The sequence below is a fragment of the Astatotilapia calliptera genome, chromosome 14, assembly GCF_900246225.1.
Source record: "Astatotilapia calliptera chromosome 14, fAstCal1.2, whole genome shotgun sequence".
NCBI classification, from domain to species: domain Eukaryota; kingdom Metazoa; phylum Chordata; class Actinopteri; order Cichliformes; family Cichlidae; genus Astatotilapia; species Astatotilapia calliptera.
In genome coordinates this window covers 18,514,413-18,537,189 of record NC_039315.1, presented here as the reverse complement: position 1 = coordinate 18,537,189, position 22,777 = coordinate 18,514,413, and the positions used below count along the sequence as shown (strand labels likewise).

The window sequence follows — 22,777 nt, the reverse complement described above, 5'->3', positions numbered from 1 at the left end:
AACATGGCTACTTTTCAACATTTGTGATTGAATTCCTCCAGCCAGTTTTATCGAGACTGTGGAGACTGCAAAGATTAGGATATCCAGCTATCTGAGCTGACAGCTCTGAAGCAACAAAATGTCAATTCCCACTCAACAATTAAAAGCTTAAATGCACTCATTCACTGATATTTCAAGTAGAATGAAAAGCATGCACTGTATAGAGTGGAAGCCATTATGTTTTGCAATTTACCTATTCGAAAGGAGAGCGGGCCACCAAAGGTGCTTCTCACCCACATGGCTAAGAAGAGCAGAAGCGCCCAGGCTGTGAGCATCTTCTATGACTCCTCATGGGTCCTGCCCCGGGGGTGCCCCTGTCACAGCCACCTGAAGAATATACAAAGAAGAGAACACCATTTATACATCAGCAGGCATCAAGTTGGACACGCACACAAGCCACATCTGTGCAGAATAGTGATAAGCCTTCGGATATACAGTGCCTCATCTCTGTTTTGCTCATGCCATCTCTCATTGCATGCTAGGAATCTATTAGTGTCAGTGCGAGACTGCAGCTAAGTGAATTTTAAGCCTATGGGAGTTTTAATGACTTTGCTGTTTTTTCTGTATTACTTGGCAACAGTCTTTTTAATTTTTTTTAGGTCTTTGTTGTTTTGTTACATATTTAAACATAAAATCCATTTTTTATCTCCCTGGTATTGAAGCAAAAAGTCACATAAGGTGACTTGAAGCATCCTGAACCAAATTTCTGGGTCTGTATTAAACCCTCTGAGCTGTTTCCATCAGGAGTTATAAAGGACCGAAAATCAAAGGGGATATATTTGACTTCCATTTCCCAGGTGGACAGCAATATGACTCCAAATGAATCATAATGTTGTTCCCTGTTTCCCGCCTGTGTAAATAACTAACTGTTTGCTAAAAAGGTTTGCCATACCAGCGAGTCTGCCCACAAGAGGCACAAAATGGAATTATCGTAGGTAATAGCTAAGAAATAGTTTCATTTTTAATAATTTTAGTATTAAATTTCTACTAATTTTATTCTATTTTATTTGTTTTTCCCATGTGCAGTTAATGTCCCCTAGATGCAACCATTTCCTATATTTTCTTTATATTTTCCCTCACCTAACTGCATGCAGCTCTATCAGACTAAACACTAGAAAATCAACAGATGCCATAATTAATTCACAACATGATTCACAAATGTAAACCATTAATGCGTTTGACGGTATTTTTAACCCTATTTTACCTCATCACACCTTCTTAAAGTGATTCTCAGATGTTCACTCTTCATCAAGGTCTGACGTTATTCAAGCTGACATTTACGAAGCTTAAAGGAGTGGGTGGTTCTGGTACGCAGCGATAGAGGATGGCGTCTTCTCTTTGACAGTGTTTTATGTTCCAGATCAGAAAGAGACTTTCTGTTTTTTTTAAAGGGGGATCTAGGGTGGGGGGATGGGGGTCAGGGACAAAGTCACTGCAACCACAGTGACTGTTTTCTGTTATAAAGTACACTACAGCTGCGTAAAATACTTTATTTTCAACAAAAAACAAGCAAAGTTTCTTTCGGCTCATCCTACCAAACAGAGTAAGCCAGTTAGGTGCGTGGAGGGCAAAGCATCCAAATGTCAGACAGCATGAAGATGGCAGACAGCAAGGCTATTGCAGCTGGACTGGAAAGAGTAAGGTCCTCTATATTTATGCAGGCACAAAGCCAGTAGAGGTGCAAATGTAGCCACAATATCATTTTCAAAGGGAGGAAGCTGACAGTCCTGCGTTTGCACCTGTGTGATTATTCTGGATGCAGGAAGACACTCTTTGGACTACAGGACGTGCTTATCTAGAGTGTCTCAGCTGGGTAACTGGACCAGAGATGGACAACATTTAAAGAGGGAGATTTGAAGATTGAGTCAGTGTCATGCAAATCTTAGTATCGGTTCATTTCAAAGTTGTTTCATTTAATCTACACACTTTCTCGCAGATTTTAGTGTTTGCTGCTATGTGTAGCATGTTTTTGGTTAATATGCCATTTCTTAGCCAAGGCCAGAAAAGTAGCATGTGAGTATAAAACCAGATAAATAAATGAGTCACAATGCAAGTCTTACCATGGCATGAAACTTTCTTAATGTGTTTGTTTTTTTAATTTGTTTTACAGTACTGTAATTGGGTTAAAGTTGACTGGAATTAGCATTCCAACACGTTCTATTGATGAGCCATCAAGTCTGACAGGCAGGTTAATAAATATTACTTTCACATATGTGTTATGTGATATTTTCACGTGTTACAACCTGACATGGCTTCCAGTGACAGCATGGACAGCATTGCTCAGCAACAATAAAAATATCGCAGGTTTACATACGCCCTCAACACATTCCTTTTCTCATTCTCGTGACGCATTCAGGGTGCAGATGTAACTGAAGTTGCAGTTGTGGTACTTTGGCATTTCTTTAAATGGCAGGTTATTTTAAATTCAGCTTTTAAAATAACGCAACAAGTATCACCAAACACACAACTTGTTTCTGCACAGTTTGTCACACAGTTTGTCTGCTAGTTAAATGTACATTTGCTGTATTTCCCGAGAGAGAAAAAAAAAGTTAATGAATGCCATCTCAGAGATAAAGATGTAAGAGAGAGAGAACAGAGAGGAACGATCAGAGATTATCGACAAAGACAAGGACTCCAGCATGTAATGTCCTAATTCACTTTCAACTTTTTAAATTAGATCTTTAATCTGTGCATGATGTGCTGCTGAATTAGGTTTTTTGTGAAATGTCATGCAAAAGAAACTTAAGCTTACTAATTATGCAGTGGATTTAAAAGTTCCATGAAAATACTGTACTAGGCAGTTTGGTACACTTTAGTGCAGGTTAAGCTGGTCAATATGCAGTACTGTGGTAAAGGTCGCAGTGATGTTCACGGTTTATGTTAGGTTACAACCAGGGTAATAACATCAGTTTACCAAAAAATATACAGATCAGATTCACTCACTGAATTTCACCTCTTACTCTTGCTTTATACAGTCTAGGGTTGGAAACCTGCCCCATAGCTTATGAAACATCTGCTCAAACTCTGAGCATCTCACAGCAGCAGCATCACAGGTCAGCTGATCACAGCCTGAACACAAACTCACAAAATAAGTTTTTGTGTGAATTAATTGAAGTAATTCTTCTCCCCACGGTGCGCTGCTACACCTTAGCATTCCCCACCTGCCAAATCAGGCTTTAATAAGCCCTCACTGTACTGTACATGTTGTTTCTGAACTCACTAACTAGAAGGAAAAGAAAGGTAAAGGAAAGTGAAGCAAAGTCCTTTTAGGAACAGAGCAGACACACAGATGATTATTTTGCAGATGTTTCTGGAAATGTATGGATTAGTGAACAATATAAGCAAAAGGAAAAAAGAATAATTCCCCATTAACTGCACTGGTCATTACATGAGGTTTATCTGGATCTGCATGTAGTGTTCATATTACCAATATAAACCTTAAGCAGCTCACCGCCTAAGATGGCAATAAGACCGTCCCTCTCTGTTCTCGCACTACCTTACTGTTATTGCTCAGGAGCCCAGAGGAACAGCTGGATAGGACTGTCAACACATCAAGATCATTTCACAGACTTTTTCTAGGAAAACTATGCAAATAACAGCTGTCGAAGGTCTTCCCTTGAGGTGTTCAGCAGAGAAGAAAAACAGAAAAACAGCACTGAATGACGCCCATTCCAAAATTAATTGAGTACTGAATATTCCTTGCAGCTTATATCATTATGCACACAGGGGGATTACGGCGCTTTATTGTTCAATTAGACTGACTTTACAGCAGCATGTTTTCAACAATGTAAAATACGTTCATCCAGCTAACACCTGATAACCCAGTGTAGAACGGGGAAGACTGAACAGGAAGTGAAAGATTTTTTTTAACTACCAAGATTCCCGACACAAACAACAGCACTGTGCTAGTTAACAATATAAAGCTTAACTGCTTCTTCCAACAGGGTGCCATTTATTTGACTGCATATGAGAATATCAGAAGTGAGACATTAAATTAAAAACACAATGCTGAGTCCCTTGATACTAAATATGGCCAATCAATGTCAATGATAGCTTAGATATGTTGCAGAAGCCTTCGCAGGCTAAATCACCGCTGAGTAGAGACAAAAGCTTTGGCAGGCTTTAGAGTGAAAGTCAATGCAATCTGTAACACTAATGGCTTTTCAGTGAGATAAGCTCATTCATTTTAGCATTCAACACAAATTCCAATACGTTCGATACAGGGGTAAAATGAAAACTGAGCTGAATGATTGCCCTCATTTTTAACACACCCAAACCTATGATATCAATTTCAGTTCAGCTTCTCTTTTCAGAAACACAAACACAGACTGATATATCTTTACTACCGCAGGGCTTCTGTACTGAAGCCAAAGTGGCTAAATTGCATGCTGGCTCTTTAGGTTGTGCTTGGGATAAAATGACTTTGAAAAAATATAATTCTATTAAGAAAAATATACAGTAAAAAGAACAGGAGCTGAAGCGGTTCAGGAGACACAGGTATATAATGCTCCTTGATACACTCACTGCTCCAAGCATTTTTCTGTTTACTCACCACCAAAAATGGGCAGTAACACGTTACTGTAATCCGATTCCTTTTTTCAAGTAATGAGTAATTAGATTACTCAGCGTGCTTACGAGAACGTAACAGTAATGATTACTGTTACGTTCTCGTAAGCACGCTGCGTTACTAAACCGTGAATTTGTTTATGATAGTGTGTCATGACAATGACGTAGAAGCATGCGACGTCTGTGCCGTGGTAGCAACAGGCTTGTGTAGATCAATAATAGAGGGCGGGAAAAAGTATGACCGTGCAGCATTTTAAGCTTGGAAGTACTGACATTACTTTGAGTTTGAATCTGTAGAAATCTTCTGGTGTACACTCTCCATTGGAAGAAAACTTGTTTCTACAGTGAAAATTTAACTTCAAATTAGGCAAACCTCCACCTCCACTCCTGCTAAACAGGTGAAAATAGATTTAAGAGCGACGGGACTTAGTGCTGTTGAATCTTTGATTTTATTTCTTTTTTGCTGTTATTTAATCGCATCTATTTGAAATAGGGAGTGTAAACACAAAAAATTATTTTATATGCTGGAATATGCAGAAAATAGGTTTAAAGGTTAAACAAATGTCTTCAAGTCAGACACTGTTGCACATAATTTAATTTTTGCTTGATGCATAAAGTTAAAGACTAAAACTAATAAAACAAATTTTAAAAAGAGACTTTTTCATGTGTTTCAATTTTATATGATGGATTATGCAGAAAAAATAGAATTGGGCTGAAAGGTCTATTGCTTTATTATGTGTTCAGGTTGTGTATCATATTTTTTTAAAAGTAACTAAGTAATTTATTACTTTTGAAAATAAGTAATCAGTAAAGTAACAGGATTACTTTCTTGGAGAAATAATTAGTAACTAATTACTATTTTCAAGTAACTTGACCAACACTGCTCACCACCTTCAAGTCAAATTTTCTTTTTCATTCTTTTCTTTTACTTATTCATTTATTTTTTTGCTTTTTTTATCTTACCTTAGGTTTCTTAGGTTAAGGTATTCTGTTAAGACATAAATCTACAACACTGTAGGCTGTTCACATAAGAAAATTTAAAAAATAGACAAAGCAAAATACTTGAAGCCCAAACACAGGAGAATTAACCTAATGAAGTCACTGAGCACAATAAGTGGTTTGAACAGCAGTACCTTTCACACCAATATATAATCAACTGAAACTTTGTTACCGTAGGTACACCTGTTCAACTGCTTGTTACATAAATATCTAATCAGCCAATCAGATGGTAGAAATTCAATGTAGGCATATACAGTGGGGCAAAAAAGTATTTAGTCAGCCACCGATTGTGCAAGTTCCCCCACCTAAAATGATGACAGAGGTCAGTAATTTGCAACAGAGGTACACTTCAACTGTGAGAGACAGAATGTGGGGAAAAAATCCATGAATCCACATGGTAGGATTTGTAAAGAATTTATTTGTAAATCAGGGTGGAAAATAAGTATTTGGTCAATAACAAAAATACAACTCAATACTTTGTAACATAACCTTTGTTGGCAATAACAGAGGTCAAACGTTTACTATAGGTCTTTACCAGGTTTGCACACACAGTAGCTGGTATTTTGGCCCATTCCTCCATGCAGATCTTCTCGAGAGCAGCGATGTTTTGGGGCTGTCGCCGAGCAACACGGACTTTCAACTCCCGCCACAGATTTTCTATGGGGTTGAGGTCTGGAGACTGGCTAGGCCACTCCAGGACTTTCAAATGCTTCTTACGGAGCCACTCCTTTGTTGCCCGGGCGGTGTGTTTTGGATCATTGTCATGTTGGAAGACCCAGCCTCGTTTCATCTTCAAAGTTCTCACTGATGGAAGGAGGTTTTGGCCCAAAATCTCACGATACATGGCCCCATTCATTCTGTCCTTAACACGGATCAGTCGTCCTGTCCCCTTGGCAGAAAAACAGCCCCATAGCATGATGTTTCCACCCCCATGCTTCACAGTAGGTATGGTGTTCTTGGGATGCAACTCAGTATTCTTCTTCCTCCAAACACGACGAGTTGACTTTATACCAAAAAGTTCTACTTTGGTTTCATCTGACCACATGACATTCTCCCAATCCTCTGCTGTATCATCCATGTGCTCTCTGGCAAACTTCAGACGGGCCTGGACATGCACTGGCTTCAGCAGCGGAACACGTCTGGCACTGCGGGATTTGATTCCCTGCCGTTGTAGTGTGTTACTGATGGTGACCTTTGTTACTTTGGTCCCAGCTCTCTGCAGGTCATTCACCAGGTCCCCCCGTGTGGTTCTGGGATCTTTGCTCACCGTTCTCATGATCATTTTGACCCCACGGGATGAGATCTTGCGTGGAGCCCCAGATCGTGGGAGATTATCAGTGGTCTTGTATGTCTTCCATTTTCTGATGATTGCTCCCACAGTTGATTTTTTCACACCAAGCTGCTTGCCTATTGTAGATTCACTCTTCCCAGTCTGGTGCAGGTCTACAATACTTTTCCTGGTGTCCTTCGAAAGCTCTTTGGTCTTGACCATGGCGGAGTTTGGAGTCTGACTGTTTGAGGCTGTGGACAGGTGTCTTTTCTACAGATGATGAGTTCAAACAGGTGCCATTCATACAGGTAACGAGTGGGGGACAGAAAAGCTTCTTACAGAAGACGTTACAGGTCTGTGAGAGCCAGAGATTTTCCTTGTTTGAGGTGACCAAATACTTATTTTCCACCCTGATTTACGAATAAATTCTTTACAAATCCTACCATGTGGATTCATGGATTTTTTTTTCACATTCTGTCTCTCACAGTTGAAGTGTACCTCTGGTGCAAATTACTGACCTCTGTCATCATTTTAAGTGGGGGAACTTGCACAATCGGTGGCTGACTAAATACTTTTTTGCCCCACTGTAGAAATACTCAAGATGACATCCTGAAGTTCAAACTGTACATCAGAATGAGGAAGAAAAGCAATTTAAGTGGCTGAACGTGGCACAGTTGTTGGTGCCAGCTGCTCTGAGAGTTTTAGAAACTGCTCATATACTGGGATTTTCTCCCATCTCTCATCTCTATAGAAAATGTGTCAGTGAAAATACTTTGTTGATGCCAGAGGTCAGCAGACAATGGTCAAACTACTTGAGCTGACAGAAAAGTAACAGTAACTCAAATATCCACTCGTTATAACCGGAGATATTACTTTAGTTTCAGTTAAGAATACTTTAAATGGTGCAGCTGACCTGAGTATTGTTGCCGACCATGTGCATCCCTTCATGACCAGTGCACCCAGTACTCTAATGGATGCTTTCAGCAGGATAACACACCATGTCACAAACCTCAATTCACCTCAAACTGGTTTCTTGAACATTACGAGTTCACTGTGCTAAAAACAGTCATCAGATTTCAATGCAATACAAGGTGTACCCAATAAAGTGAGTGAGTGTAGCTCTTTTTATGCTTCCTGCACCTTAATCTTAAAATGCTCATTATAAGATTCAGAGTGGTCCATGACACAAACTTTAAATATATTTTACAGTCACCTGCAGTAATGGTAATATTTCAGTTATTTACAGTAACATATTTGGTATTCACCTCATGAAAGAATAACAGTAATTCTTCCTGAGGATCAGAATTGAGTACAAGTCCCACTGCAGAGACCAGATTGTAGAGGAATGAAGAGGACAGTGGCACAGATTACTTCAGCTGTCAGTTGGCATAAATAGGTAGACAGACATACAATCATATTGCATAGAGTTGTACCCATTGCATTTTCGGCATAAGCCTCCCGTGAATACTGAATAGGATTGTATAAAATGTCGGCTATTGTAGCTCTCCTTTTGTTTCTTTGCTCACAGCCAGCGCAGGCAAAGAATGTGAGATGAAATCAGAGAAACTGGACCGCTGTGTAATCATAGCTTTTCTGAGCAGGACTTTAAAGGCTCTAAAAGTGAGAGGGTTTCAGATACATACACTATAATAAAGACTGTATACTGTAATTTCTCTGTCTCTGTCTCTCTCTCTCTCTCTCTCTATATATATATATATATATATATATATATATATATATATATATATATATATATATACTACAAAAAAGCAAATTGTCACGATCCTGGGTCTTATGACCCAGTGTTTTGAGTTTTAGTTCATTTTGATGTTTATAGTATGTTTAAGCTCATTAGGTTTCCTATGTTCATTTGCTTATTAGTTCCCCCTTGTGTTTTCAACCCCTGTGAAGTCTCCCTTGCCCTTCATGTGTTTCATGTCTGTGAGTCTCATGTTGTCAAGTTCATGTTGTCATGTCTGCGTCTCATTATGTTTCCTGTTTTATTTTGAAGGGGTCCTGTGTTCCTATGTTCAATGTTTTTAGTTTTACTCTCCTCTTGTGACGTCGTTATGTTCATGTGTGTCAGCTGTTTCCCCATGTGTTTCCGTTTCCCTCATTATCCTCCTGTGTGTATTTAGTCCGTGTGTCTTCAGTCATTCTTTGTCAGGTCGTCTGCTCATCCACGTCACAACTTCAGGTATCCATGTCAGTTCACCATGTTTAAGGTTTTTTCATGTTTAGTTTTAGTTCACTGAGTTTAGGTTATTGTTTAGTTTCACCTATGCCCTTTGTTTGTACCTTGTTTCCTAGCCTCAATAAACGGCTTGTTTTTTGTTAAATCCACGTCACGTTCAGTTTTTGGTCTGCGTTTGAGTCCTCTCTTGCAAACACATACAGTCTGCCTCAGCCAGACTGTGACACAAATCTCTCCCTTTAAAGAACTGAAAAAGCACAATTCATTCCACTCTGTGTTTTCTGTGTTGCATGCTCGCTAACCCATTATTCATAAACAAAGCTTGTTTCTACAACTTTTTTTCCCGTACACCTAGTAACAAAAACTCAATTAACACAGCTTAAATAGTGCACAATGCTAAAAGCACCTAATTAGTTTGCAGAGAAAAAAATCCATCCTTAGAATGAATGTTTTTTTTTTTCCCCACAGGTATCATCAATAAATAATGGCAACAATATGCAAACAACAAAGAGATTGAAAATGTGGGAAATGGATAAATTTATGTTTATTCTTTCAGCTTGAAGACAAAATATACTAGATGAACCACTGAAGGAGGTTTTTGGTTCGACTTGAATCATGTTTAAAAACAGCATGACTAATTTTGAATATCCCTATCTCTACTGGCTGGTGCACACTTGTTTAATAAAAACACAGCCATTTGCACACATAGACACAGACACCCTGAATGATTTTGGTAAAATCCTTGTTTTATTAAAATCGGAGGGGGACACCAGAATTCTTTCAGCACAGACGCTGTTAAGCATCAGTGTCATACTTGACAAATAGGGTTTGTATTTATACAGGGGAGGAAAACACTCTAAAAGCAATACACCAAATTTTCTTCAATCTAATTCTCAAAGCTCCCCGAGTTTCCTGCTCCCCCCTGTTGAGTGAAAAAGCATGCGTGCACGTATGCTCCTCGCTATGTTAAATGAAAATTAAAAGAAAAAAAAATGATGGAACCACCAGACAGACTAATTTAGTGGCTGTGTTTTATTACAGTCAGACATCTGGATCAGCAACTGCCATCAATTATAATTAAAAAAATTACAAGTACAAGCCTCAACTTAAACATATTGAGGAGTAGGGGAGAGGTGATGGCTTACTGTCTGACTAGCTGGCACTATCTAAAAACATTGATAATTATATTCTTTACATCTATCGCGAACTCCTATCCTGGAATCAGTGGGCTCGGTTTGACCATTAAGCTAGTCAGACTGTCTGCGCTTTGTGAATTGGGAAGTACAAGGAAGGCTTAGCGACTGCTGGAACAGGTTGGTCTGACAGCTGTTTGACTTGCCTTGTCAGAACAACAGTTTACACAATCCACATATCAAAACTGTCAATCATACATCAAACGCTGTGTTATTCAGTTGCAAATGGACAATTAAAACTGACACTTTAAACCAAAGGCACGTCAGATGCATAATGAGTCTCATATATTAGCATATATTCATGTACTGCTGCAATGGGAATCGCAGAAATGGCACAAAAGCAACTTGTAGATGGGAATAAGTGATGTGTGACTGATGTTCAAGACTGTTTGACTGTCACAAGCTGCGGAAAATTAATATGCATGTGGTACGCATGCTCCTCGGGTGAATATTTGCAGTGAGTTCAAAGAGAATGTCAGTCCACGTGAAACGTGTAGACACGAGTGAAAACAATGCACTCAGAAGATGAGAAGGAGGAGGTATTTGTATATGATAAGTATCAGTCACCGCTCCGCTCTTCAGTTCTCTGAAATGACCTGAGACTCTCTGTTCAAGAATGAACTGGATGTTCACAACCAGCATGTAGCTCACTAACCTCTCCAAGCAGTAAACACACATTTAATGTGACATCAAATCTCAGTGGCCTACCTGTCAGTGGGAATACAAGTAGAATCGCCTCATCCATACTGGTAGCAAGTCAAAGATGACGATACACTAATCTAACATGTCAAAGAAGATGCCTTGACTCTTTAAGAAGTCCATTTGAAAACACATATAGTGTTTAGTTAGAAAAATTGAGTACTTGAAATATGGTTAGTGAGTTTTTCCATACAGTTCTGCAGTTTGTAGTTTTGGAAACGTATCAGAAATGAGATTCTCTTTCCCAGAAGGGCAACCTTATATAAAAAAAGAAAGGAGAGAAAGAAAATAGGCTAAGACCACAAGGAAAACACTGAGCACAGCAGTAGCAGCAAAGTTTAAGAGTTTAATAAAGGGGTGTAACACACATAATAAATACTAGATTGAAAGTGTACTGATACTGGTTTAATCTCACATGACTTTGAAAAACACTGCATAGCTTTGCATTGCATTTTCTTCTCGGGGCTTATACACCTTATATAACAATGTGCCTATGAGTACCCCGGTGTCTTCATCTGAGGCACAGGCTTCTATTGTTCTGCCTGTCACTATACTAGATATCTTTGTTACAGCAGCTGAATCAGTCCTGCCATCCTGAAGCTCAGCAGCACCTCCAGTTTACCAGAAGATTGAAAAAAGAATGCTGTAGCTAAGCCCAATATTAAACAATCCCAAAAATCACTCAAGCTACTCAAAATCCTGCAAAAACTTAAGTCTTACTCAGCATGCGTCAAATAAAAACCAGCCGAACACTCCACAATTCACTCAAAGGTACCTCGTTTGCATCGTTCAGACTAGACAAACAGAAGGAGTCCTTTGCGTTCCCGAGAACATATCAGTGTCAATAATTATTCATAGTTGACATCTACACATTCAGACGTGCAGTAATTAACTACATACTCTTACTAACAGGTTTATTGCACCTCGTTTACACCTTATGACTGCACTACGCAAGCTGTTAAACAAAAGCTCACAAACATTTCGTTCACATTCAGTGCGAACTCCAACATGTGGGTAATTTCACAGTGTACAAGTAAACAGCATTGTGTGTCAGTAACAACAGGTTGAAAATGAAACGAAAGGCTTACGGGAGCAAGAAGACATATACAGTTAGACAGAGAGCTATGTTGCAAAGCAAGGTCGATGGCTTCAAGTGACAAAACCACCTTCAAAATACGGGGGAGCAGGAGGCTTAGTCAAAGATGATCTTAAGTCTGCCCGATTCATCAATATTTAATAGCATTTTGATAGCCGGTGTGAAAAAAAATCTCCAGGCATTTTTTGGAATTTAGGAGGGGACTTAGCACTAAATGACTCAATATTATGATGACAGAAGAGTGGAATCATCCCTAAAGGACAGTAATTTTAATTAAATGATGATGTGAGATATTTGTGCTAATTGCAGGTTGTAAAGTCCCAGTTTCAATAATCTCCTCCCCTAACTGAATTTTCAAAATGAGAACTGCCCTCAGGCTAGTAAAACACTACCAGTGTCAGTAGACAAATTACCAAAGCTTTCAACCTACCAGTATTGTCTTTGAACTCGTCCTTATCCTGAAGGACCAGTTCATTTGTTATTCCAGTCTAAGCATATGTTTTAAAGCTTCTGGCTCAGCCACCTGTCATTATAGTATATATACCATGATTACCCTATTGACCTTGTCTAAGAGGGACTCCATGCTTTTAGAATAGAATAGAATAATCCTTTAATTGTCCCACAAGGGGAAATTTGGTTGTAACATCAGCCAGAAAGACACATATACAAACAAACAGTACACAGGACACAGAACAGAAACATACACAATTTTTCTTACATATTTACATTAAGGACAACGGTTACTATAAACAGAGTACTGTACAGTTATTAAATTAAATAAAAATAACTACAGATAAGAGGCAAACCAGGTTGTAGTGCGAATCGGTTATTGCAGTTACAGCGCAGATGTAAACATCTATGTTTGTTGGGAGCAGTCCTGATTGTACAGTCTGACAGCTGCAGGGAGGAAGGACCTGCGGAAACGCTCCTTCATGCATGGAGGATGCAGCAGTCTCTCACTGAAGGAGCTCTGCAGTTCAGCAACATTTACATGCATGGGGTGGGAGACTCTGTCCATCAGAGATGTTATTTTGGCCATCTCTCCCACCACCTGCACTTGGTCCAGGGTACATCCCAGAACAGAGCTGGCCTTCCTAATGAGTTTATCCAACCTCTTCCTCTCAGCTGCCGATAAAGTGTTGATCCAAAATACAACACTGTAAAAAAATGACGGATGACACCACAGAGTCATAGAAGGTCTTTAAAAGCGCTCCCTGTACTCCAAATGACCTCAGCCGCCTCAGCAGGTAGAGTCTGCTCTGGCCCTTCCGGTAAAGGGCGTCAGTATTGTGGCTCCAGTCCAGTTTATTATTCAGGTGAAGACCCAGGTACCTATAAGAGTCCACTATCTCAATGTCCACTCCCTGGATGTTCACCAGTGTCAGTGTGGTGGGTCTGTGTCTCCGGAAGTCCACCACCAACTCCTTGGTCTCTGAGTCGTCCTCACCTGTGATGAGGCCGACTATGGCAGAGTCATCAGAGAACTTCTGTAGGTGGCAGCGTGGGGAGTTGATGGAGAAGTCTGCAGTGTAGCGGGTGAAGAGGAACGGTGCCAGCACAGGTCCCTGTGGGGCCCCCGTACTGCAGACCAGTGTATCCGAGACACAGCCCTGTGTACTCACATACTGTGGACGTTCTGTGAGGTAGTCCAGTATCCACTGGGACATGTGGTGGTCCACTCCCGATAGCTCCAGCTTATCTCTCAGAAGTCATGGCTGGATGGTGTTAAAAGCACTGGAGAAATCAAAGAACATGATCCTCACAGTGCTTCCAGGCTTCTCCAGGTGAGTCAGAGCTCGGTGCAGGAGGTAGATGATGGGGTGCTCCACCCCAATGCCAGGCTGGTAAGCAAACTGTAGCGGATCCAATGAAGACCTCACCAGGGGGCGCAGATGGTTTAGAACCAACCTCTCGAGGGTCTTCATCAGATGCGATGTCAGGGCTACCACCCTGTAGCTGCTGAGGTCCTTGGGATGTGAGGTCTTTGTTCCCAGTACCACACAGGAGGTCTTCCACAGCTGTGGTACTTTCTCCAGTGACAGGCTCAGGTTGAATAGATATCCTAGGATGCCACACAGTTAATCTGTGCAGCACCTCAGGAGCCTGGAGCTGACGCCATCTGGACCTGCAGCCTTCTGCACCTTGATCTTGCGAAGCTCGTTCCTCACTTGAAGTGCTGAGATAGAAAGAGTGGAGTTTGGGGGAGGGGGGTGTATGTTGGAGTCCACAGAAGCCGGGGGTGGGCTTAATGACTGGGAGCTAGGAGGTGTGAAGCTGAGAGGTGTGAAGTTCTGAGATGAAGGACAGGCAGTCCCTGAAGATGAAGGAGATTGCAGCAGGGGGGACAATGCTGTGGGAGGGGTGGGTGGTTGATCAAACCTATTATTATTATTATAAATATTTATTTGGGGTCATCCACCCACCCCAAGTCTCCTGCAGCCGGGGGGGGGGGTTGTCTTGAGATTGTCTTCAGGCTGTTCCAAACCCCTCTGAAGTTGCCCTGTTGTAGCTGTTCTTCCTCTTTCTTCTGTAGTTTTCCTTTCCTTGCCTTATCTTCCACTTCAGCTTCTTCTGGCCAACTCTCAGCTCCTGTTTGTTTCCAGATCTAAAGGCTCTTCTTCTCCTTGAGGAGAGCCTTAATTTCAGGATTTATCCATGACTTGTTGTTAGAAAAACACCGTACCTTTTTGATGGGTACGGTGTTGTCTACACAGAAGTTCATGTAATCCGTAATGCAGTCTGTGATGCTGTTGAGGTCATCCTCCAGGGGGCTGCAGAGGTTGTCCCACACAGTAGAACGGAAACAGTCCCTCAGGGCCTCTTCACTCTCTGCTGACCATTTCCTTACTGTGCGTTTCACTACTGGTTCTCTGTGTACCAGAGGTTTATACGCAGGCTGGAGATGAACCAGATTCTGATCTGAGCCCCCCAGGGGGAGGGAGAGGTGATGAGCTGTATGCCTCCTTGGTGTTGGCATACAATAAGTCCAATGTTTTATTGTCTCTGGTGTAGCAGGTGACGTACTGGGTGAAGGTGGGGAGAGTGGAGGACAGGGAGATGTGATTAAAGTCCTCAGAGATCAGGAAAAGTGTTAGGATGCCTGGGTCATTGACCCAGGGTTTTTGAGTTTATTATCTTATTTATAATTTCTAGTCTTTGGGTTTTTGTTAGAGTCATGTCTTATGGTTTGTCTCTGTGTAATCCTTAGTTGCTGTCTCCCCTGTCCGCTATATCCCCGTGTCCAGTCAGTGTCTGCCCTGGTCCCACGTCTCTGTTCCCTCTGTTGTAGTGCCTGCATGTGAGTCTGTCTTTGTTCAGTCTGTGTTATGTGTTTCCTGTTTTACTTTGAAGGTCTCTGTCTTATCTCAGTGTGTTCAGGTTATGCTTCCTTGTCTCGTCAGTTCTGATTTGCCCCAGCTGTGTTTCCCTCCTGTTGTCCATTCCCTGATTGCTCCCTCTATGTATTTAAGCCCTTTGTTGCAGTTTGTCATTGTCGCGATCTACCCTTATTTGGCTGTGTGTTCTGTCTGTGTAAAGTTTACCTTGGAGTCTCAGTTTTGTTACTTTTTGGAGTTCAGCATTAAAGCTATATTTAAGTTCACCTTTGATTTCTGTGAGTCTGCATTTTGGGTCCTTCATATCACCACCCCTGCGTGCACACAGCCTTCACATAACAAAAAGGGTCTGAGGGCGCTGTGTTTGGAGTCTGCTTGTTACAGTGTGCAGGACCTCAAGGGCTGCTGCAGCGTTAGCAGAGGGCGGGACATACACAGCTATCATAATCACGTGTGTAAACTCTGGCGGTAGATAGTACGGTCTCATGCTAACCGCTAGCAGCTCAATGTCCTTACAGCATAGCGTCTCTTTGATAGATAAATGCCCAGAGTTACACCATCTATCGTTCACAAACACAGCCAGACCTCCTCCTCTCTTCTTACCACTCTCCGTTGTTCTGTTGGCCCAGATCAGATGAAAACCATCCATGTTTACGTGTGAGTCCGGAGTTAGCGCAGTTAGCCACGACTCTGTGAAGCACATCAGGCTGCACTCCCTGTAGCGCCTCTGATGTCGGGTAAGAGCCGCCAGTTCTTCTACTTTATTGGGGAGAGATCTCACATTCTCCATAATAATAGATGGAATCGCTGGCCGGTACCTCCTAACTTTACTGCGACACCCGATCCCGGCCCAAGTACCGCGTCTTTTCCTCCTCACCTCGCGGGGGATGTCAGCTTGCTTGGCGCTAGGCAGGGCAGTGGAGGCTCCTAGGGCTAACAGCTGTTCCCTGCTGTAAACAATGGGAGGTCGGACCTCCACGCGCTCTCCGGACAAAGATGTTTTTTACGCCGTAAAAAATGTAATAAAGAACACGATTGTCCATAGAATTCTGAGCTCCATTGTGGGGGACAGCAGTCCACAATAGAAAAACAATAAACACAAAAACAACAAAGAAACATATATTAAAGAGAAAAAAGGACTGTCAGGTCAGAGCTGCTGATACTGGCTGCCAGCTCGGAGCGGCGCCGGACGTGCTATAGAGTCTGTAAGGACAGCCAACCAAAGACAGCTGCAGTCTATAATGTCTTGTCTAGAGCAGAAATGACAAGAAAAGGTCATGTGCCCATTTTGCTTTGTTTGCTTAGTGCTAGCAGACCAAGGAGCAAATGAGAGTGACTAATGGGAGGAAGCGCCTTGAGGCGACTTTTGTTGTGATTTGGCGTTATATAAATAAAATTGAATTGAATTGAATTAAAACAAAGTGCGAATTAATACCTGTGTTAACGAGGGGAAATGTATTGCTGTAAATAAAGCTACTCAACATAAAATCTTCAATTAAACATTGTTGGTAAAGTAACTGCCATAATGTGAAAAGCCTTTGTAGTAAGAGCCTGAGCTTTTGGTTCACCGAGAATTAACATAGTGTAAACTCTGTTAATGTGCTTTAAGCAAAAAGAAAGAAAAAGAAAGCAACAAAAAACAACAATTGAATGCCTTTAGTGTGTGCATTTAAAATAAAATCAATTAATTTTATTGGTATTAACATCTCACAGACTTCTTGTTGCCTTTCCTTGCAAAGTGTAGAGAAGATACATTGGAGAAGCTGTGCTGCTCTTAGTTCCTGACCTACAGTAACAGCTTGTGATGGATAATGTTATGGCTCTTTTGAATAACGCCTCTATCTTCACTGGATCAGTTAGATTTCAGAAAGAGTTAATGACTCAGTGACTTATCAGTTAATATGGCCGAAGTTACTGGAACTCTTCTACTTAAAAATAAATTAAAATAAATAAATTAAGTATTTCAAACTGAGTATCAGAAAATCAATTATTCTCCATTTGATATGAACAGACCAGCGTATTTTTTTCATTTAACGTGTTTTGTTGTCTGTTGAAAATGGGACAAAGCTTGTTGGAGATCTTAATGAAACGTTTATACTTCTCAGGTATTTTGGCTCATGATTCCTGAGCAAACTGCTGAGGAATCAAAGATTCATCTCTTTCTATAGATTTTCAATTTTTTCAAATCAGGACTCAATGTTTTTTTCTCCTCCAGTCCCCGGTGCTTGTATGTGTCTGCATATGTCATGTCTGTTTGGTGATTAACCTTTGGATATCCTGCAATTAAGACAGAGGTCTCTGACATGACACGATCTCTTAATAATCTTTTGCTTCTATTTTGCCTTACACAGATCTAAGTCATCCATGTGCCAGATACAGCACAAAACACCATATAACAACTTAGCCTGCTCAAGCTCTCACAAAAAAATTTTCATAGGATGATTCTCTTTTAAAGACTTTCTTTGAAAGAACGCACACTTGTGGTTGGTTTCAGTGACTTGGCTACATAATTTTGCTTAGTCAATGTGGTACGTACTCGTTAACATTTATTTCACCCTAGTCTGAATTTTGATTTTTTTAGTTTTAAATATGAAGCTCTTCCACGGCCACATGGAGCCACTTTCATTCAGGAAGGCCAGTCCCTATCTGCTTTAAAATACCGTAAACTATATATATTAAATGAATTCCATCCAGGGACAGTTCTTCTTTTGTGTCAAACTTTAGGGAGCTTGGCTAAGGTCCCATTGTACTGAAACTTCCTAAGAATATGAGCATGGAGAGGCTTGGTAAACATATTTTTCCTCATCTCCTCACTGTTCTTTATTTTGTTTTTATATTTAGTCTAGGGTATACACAGTACAATGAGCATCCATTTAAATGGGCTGAATACAATTCTAAGATTGAAGAAAATAATTAAACACAACAGTCTTTAGTCTACTTGAAATTTCACCACTTCTAAGGGTTATCAATAATTTTGTCACGATCATTTCATGAGATCTTTTTTGAGTAGGAAATTAGCTTTTGTGAGAGCTTCACATCCAAATTAATGCAAAGGAGCTTTTAATTTCAACTATTTAAAGGAAGAACAGAATATTGCTTCAAGTAGATGTTAACTACACTAACTTGATATTAATGTTCATTTTTTGTGAAGTTCTTGGTCTAATAACACATCCAGACTATACTGGGGCTATTAGAGTATGTAAAACATGTGGCATTTTGAATAGTTGATTCAGTCTTTTGTATTGATCCATCAATTCATTTCCTTAACTGCTTAACTTAAAGTCGTGGGGGCTGGGTGCTAACCCAGCTGTTAGAGGACAAGCGCCCGGGTATCACCAATCCATGGCAGGAATACAGAGAACCATACATTTGTATATATCGACACCTACTGCTAATTTACAGTTACAATCCTCTGGAGTAGACCTATGCAGAGACATCGAGGATATGCAGACTCCACAAATGCTCTTGCTTTAAAGCCACCACTGTTGAGCTCTATGCTTTTGAGGATTCATTATTTCATTACATGATCCATATCTGGTAAGAAAGCATTTGCTGATTTTTCTCTGGTGAGCTATGCGTGCCATGCTCATATTTATCTATGTATATATATATTTATACATACAGAAGCTTACTAAATTTTGAAAAGAAAATGTGTAAAAGCCGTTCTTGTCGACAAAATAACGCTTATTTTACTACTGCGTTTGAGTCAGTGTCAAACTCAAATACACAGTGGGCCAAAATTCAAAACTGGAACAAAGTCGCGGGCTAACATTAATATTTATTGAAAAAAATTCTTCCTCCAGATATAAGAATGAATCTTTTCTTATGGACTCAAACAAGTTTTGCTGAAAATATGAATATGGAACAAGCAAAGCTTAATACTAAACAATATGTATATTAGCTGTATTATACCAGTAGGCCAGCTCTAATAGTAATTTGGTACGGCTTTGTGGGCCAAATGTAATTAGGCTGCAGCCCAAATTTGGCCCGCGGGCCAGAGTTTGACATCTATGCTGTAGAAGCACGAAAAAGTATCAAAGGTTAAAAAGCACAGACAGTGGCTGAAGTGGACACTTTCTATTGTTATTAACAGCGTTTCATTCCAGCTCTTCCCCATTGCTGACCGATAGACCAACAACAAAACAAGCAAGAGTAGCTATTAGAGTGACTATATGTGACCTTGCCCCTTGGCGACAGCGTACAGCTTCACCATAGAAACAATGGTGTGCAAAGTTGACCACAGACTCTGCGCTGCACTAACGCAAATCTATGAAGAAGCAGTAAGATTCCTGCATGGGTCCTGATCCTGACATTACAGGATCAACACAGTCGGTCTGGGATTAAATGGGGAGACAGAACTAGCTGTGTTAAGTTTTCAAGATGCTTTGAACAACTTCCCTGCCAAGTCCCCCCCAAAACACAAAAAAACATGTTTTCCACTAAGAAACTTTTTTTTTCTTCTTCTTTTTTACTACACTTACGAAATTACATCGACTTTTAGTTCATTCTTCTAACATCCCATAATGCCAATGTTTCCACATTTAAAACTGATCGGTCTCTATTAAATGAAACTTAACTGCATCATCTGCATTCAAGTTTTCAATAAAACAAAAGAGTACAATCCACAATCAGCCACAATAAGTTCTTATTATGAAATCTACAATTGTCTCTGATTGGTTCTTTGAATTTCGTGGAGGTGCCCAGTGGAACTGCATGGGCAGGCGTACCTCACAAGTGGCCTTTGAAGAGGTAGAAATCAGTGGTATTTCATGAAGCATAAGAGGAGAAATGAAAGTAAGAGAGAAGGAGAGGAAAAGGGCAGGGGCGGAATCACAGATAAATGGATGTGGACCAAACGCTCAACTGATCTCTTCTCAAGTATCTTCTACTCCCAACGTGCTGCAATACTGCAATCTCTCTCTTACCTAAAGTTGGAGGAGTGTGCATGCTGTCTGTGTGTACACAAAAAGGTCAAAATGTGTATATTTGACCCTGATCTTTGTGTGTATTGTGTATGATGCCCCTCATAGTCTGTATTAAATGACTTAGAGCCCCAGAATACTCTAGGGGGATATACACTCTCAATCATACTGTACAACGCTGCAACACCAAGGGCAACACAAAGGGAGGCGGAAAGAGAAGCAGAAACACAAGTCATATGCAGTGTAGCCTGAAAATCTGTTCCTTGGCACACTGAGGTAACTATGGCTCCCAGTTGGCAAAATAAATTGGAGGGAAGCAAACTTGACTTCAAAATCAATGTCCCCCCAAATCCTAACAGCCTGTCAGTAATGGTTAAACAGCTGTAAGGGTCAAACTGCAAATATTGTTTACTGCATAGGTATTTTATGTCCCTGTTTAGTTTTAGAGCATAGTGTGGTGCACATGGTCCCCTAATGGGAATAAATTCACAGAAGACATGAAACATGAAGAGCGAATGTGTGGAGAAGCAACATGCTGTAGGTGTAATAATGAGTAGTCAATGGCTGCGGCTACCCACTGTTGCAGGTTTGACTTCTTACATTTAAGCACTAAAGAAGAACACTTTGTTCCTGTTATCTTGCTTTGCTTTTAGTTGGTAAAGTCATGTGTCTATAGTGTATGTGACAGAAGCATAGTGAAACATAGCAACAACTGCTGTACAGCTCTTTAATTTATACTGTTTATTTATAAAAGAGTGAGAATTATAAGGCACACGATGTACTTTATTACTTTATTTTGAATTTTGCCTTCAGGAACAGCTTTTGTCTTCTTAATCTCACTATACTTTTGATGTGATGACATTTTAAGAAGGCTGACTGAACCTGACCTTGATGTGGTATAATATTCAGATTACAACAAATACTCAGAGTACTTACGGTCAATCCAGAGGCAAATGTTGGAGTTGTTATCTCAAAGAATTTTGAATTAACAGCATGAAAGTATGGATCCATCCTACCATCAGTTCAAGCTGGCAGTGGTGTGATGGTGTAGGGCAGTGGTCCCCAACTCCCGCGGTACCGGGCTGCGAGAGTTAAGGCTCGGGTGTGATATATATGGTTTTCAGGGTTTTTATCATTATTTTTTATCATTTACTCGGTTTCTCTGGGTCTTTTCCCGTGTGTTATGAATAAATCTTCTTTATTTTGGTACCGGTACTGGTTTTATTTTGTTGTATTTATCTGCAACACCTTAAAGGCTGGTCCATGAAAATATTGTTGGACATAAACCGGTCCGTGGTGCAAAAAAGGATAGGGACCGCTGGTGTAGGGGGTATTTTTTTTGGTACCCTTTGTGACCCTTAATACCAACTGAGCATCGCTTCAATGCCACAGCCTACCTGAGTATTGTTGCTGACAATAGCACGACATGTCACAAAGCTCAAATCATCTCAAACTGATTTCTTGAACATGACAATGGGGGCCTCAAAGGGCCTCCACAGTCACCAGATCTCAATCCAAGAGCACCTTCGGGATGTAGAATGGGATCATGGATCCCACATCATGGATGCTCTGACAAAAAATCTGCAGCTACTGCGAGATGCACCTTGTTGAATCTGCGACGTGAAGAATTGAGGCTGTTCTCAAGTCTAAAGAGAGTCAAAGTGGCCAATGAGAGTAGACTGTACATATGGTTGCCTGGAAACAAACCCATCACTTACACTTAAAGATAATTGCCCATTTCACAAATCTCTGAATCCAATTTTCACACATCTTTTTTTCTTAATGAAAGTTGTGGCCTGAATTTGTGATCTGCGCCTCTGGCTGTTTCATTATTTCTTTGGGATATTAGTCAATTCTGTCATCTGTTTTGTCTTCCGTGATGTCTTCTGTTTGCAGCTTGTCCTAACTGTATCACAACTAATCATGCTTTTTTTTTTTTTTAGTTCATGCAGAGTGGAAAAGCTTGGAGAGCATTGTTATTTAAGTATTTAATAGCATGTATGTGCAATTCCTCTGAATAACAGATCAAAAAACTAAATTCACAATTCAGATTAACCATATAAATAATTAAATATGTCCTGATCTGTCACTCCTGCACAGCTATTGCTAAATTAAAAGCAACTCATTCACTACATGAATTGAAGATGGAGGCAAATTGAAACGTGTCCATTGATGCCATCAGTATGTAATTATATTCGCAGACAGGAGTCTCAAATACAGTCTACATGCACCATGCATATATGTGTGTTATTGTCTTGTGCCTGTGTTTGTGTAGTTAAACTGCTGCAGTACGCTTTCATCCCCATTATGACTAAGCAGTCAATCTGTCTCTTCTTCTCTGTCAATCTCTCGCTCCCTGCCTGTCCTGAAAGGCCCCAAGGCCGCCTCTGCTCTTCCTCTAATGATGTACAACCCAGACCTCCTTCTAATGCCACCGTTATAGGCATAACGAGTTGTTGGGTTG

The 22,777-nt window shown here is 40.5% G+C and overlaps 1 protein-coding gene across 4 annotated transcripts in view; it reads right to left on the bottom strand.

Annotated features, from left to right (window-relative positions):
• grik4 (glutamate receptor, ionotropic, kainate 4) overlaps nucleotides 1–22,777 on the bottom strand; it is a 351,349-nt gene that overhangs the window by 175,181 nt on the left and 153,391 nt on the right. For 3 of the 4 annotated variants that reach the window (XM_026191921.1, XM_026191925.1, XM_026191923.1), the window contains one exon: nucleotides 233–366. In XM_026191921.1, the coding sequence (XP_026047706.1) occupies nucleotides 233–314 (82 nt within the window). In that variant the 5' untranslated portion in view covers nucleotides 315–366. Of the gene's footprint in view, nucleotides 1–232; nucleotides 367–15,994; nucleotides 16,471–22,777 lie in introns of those variants that run through there. The other variant, XM_026191924.1, reaches the window with a different exon arrangement.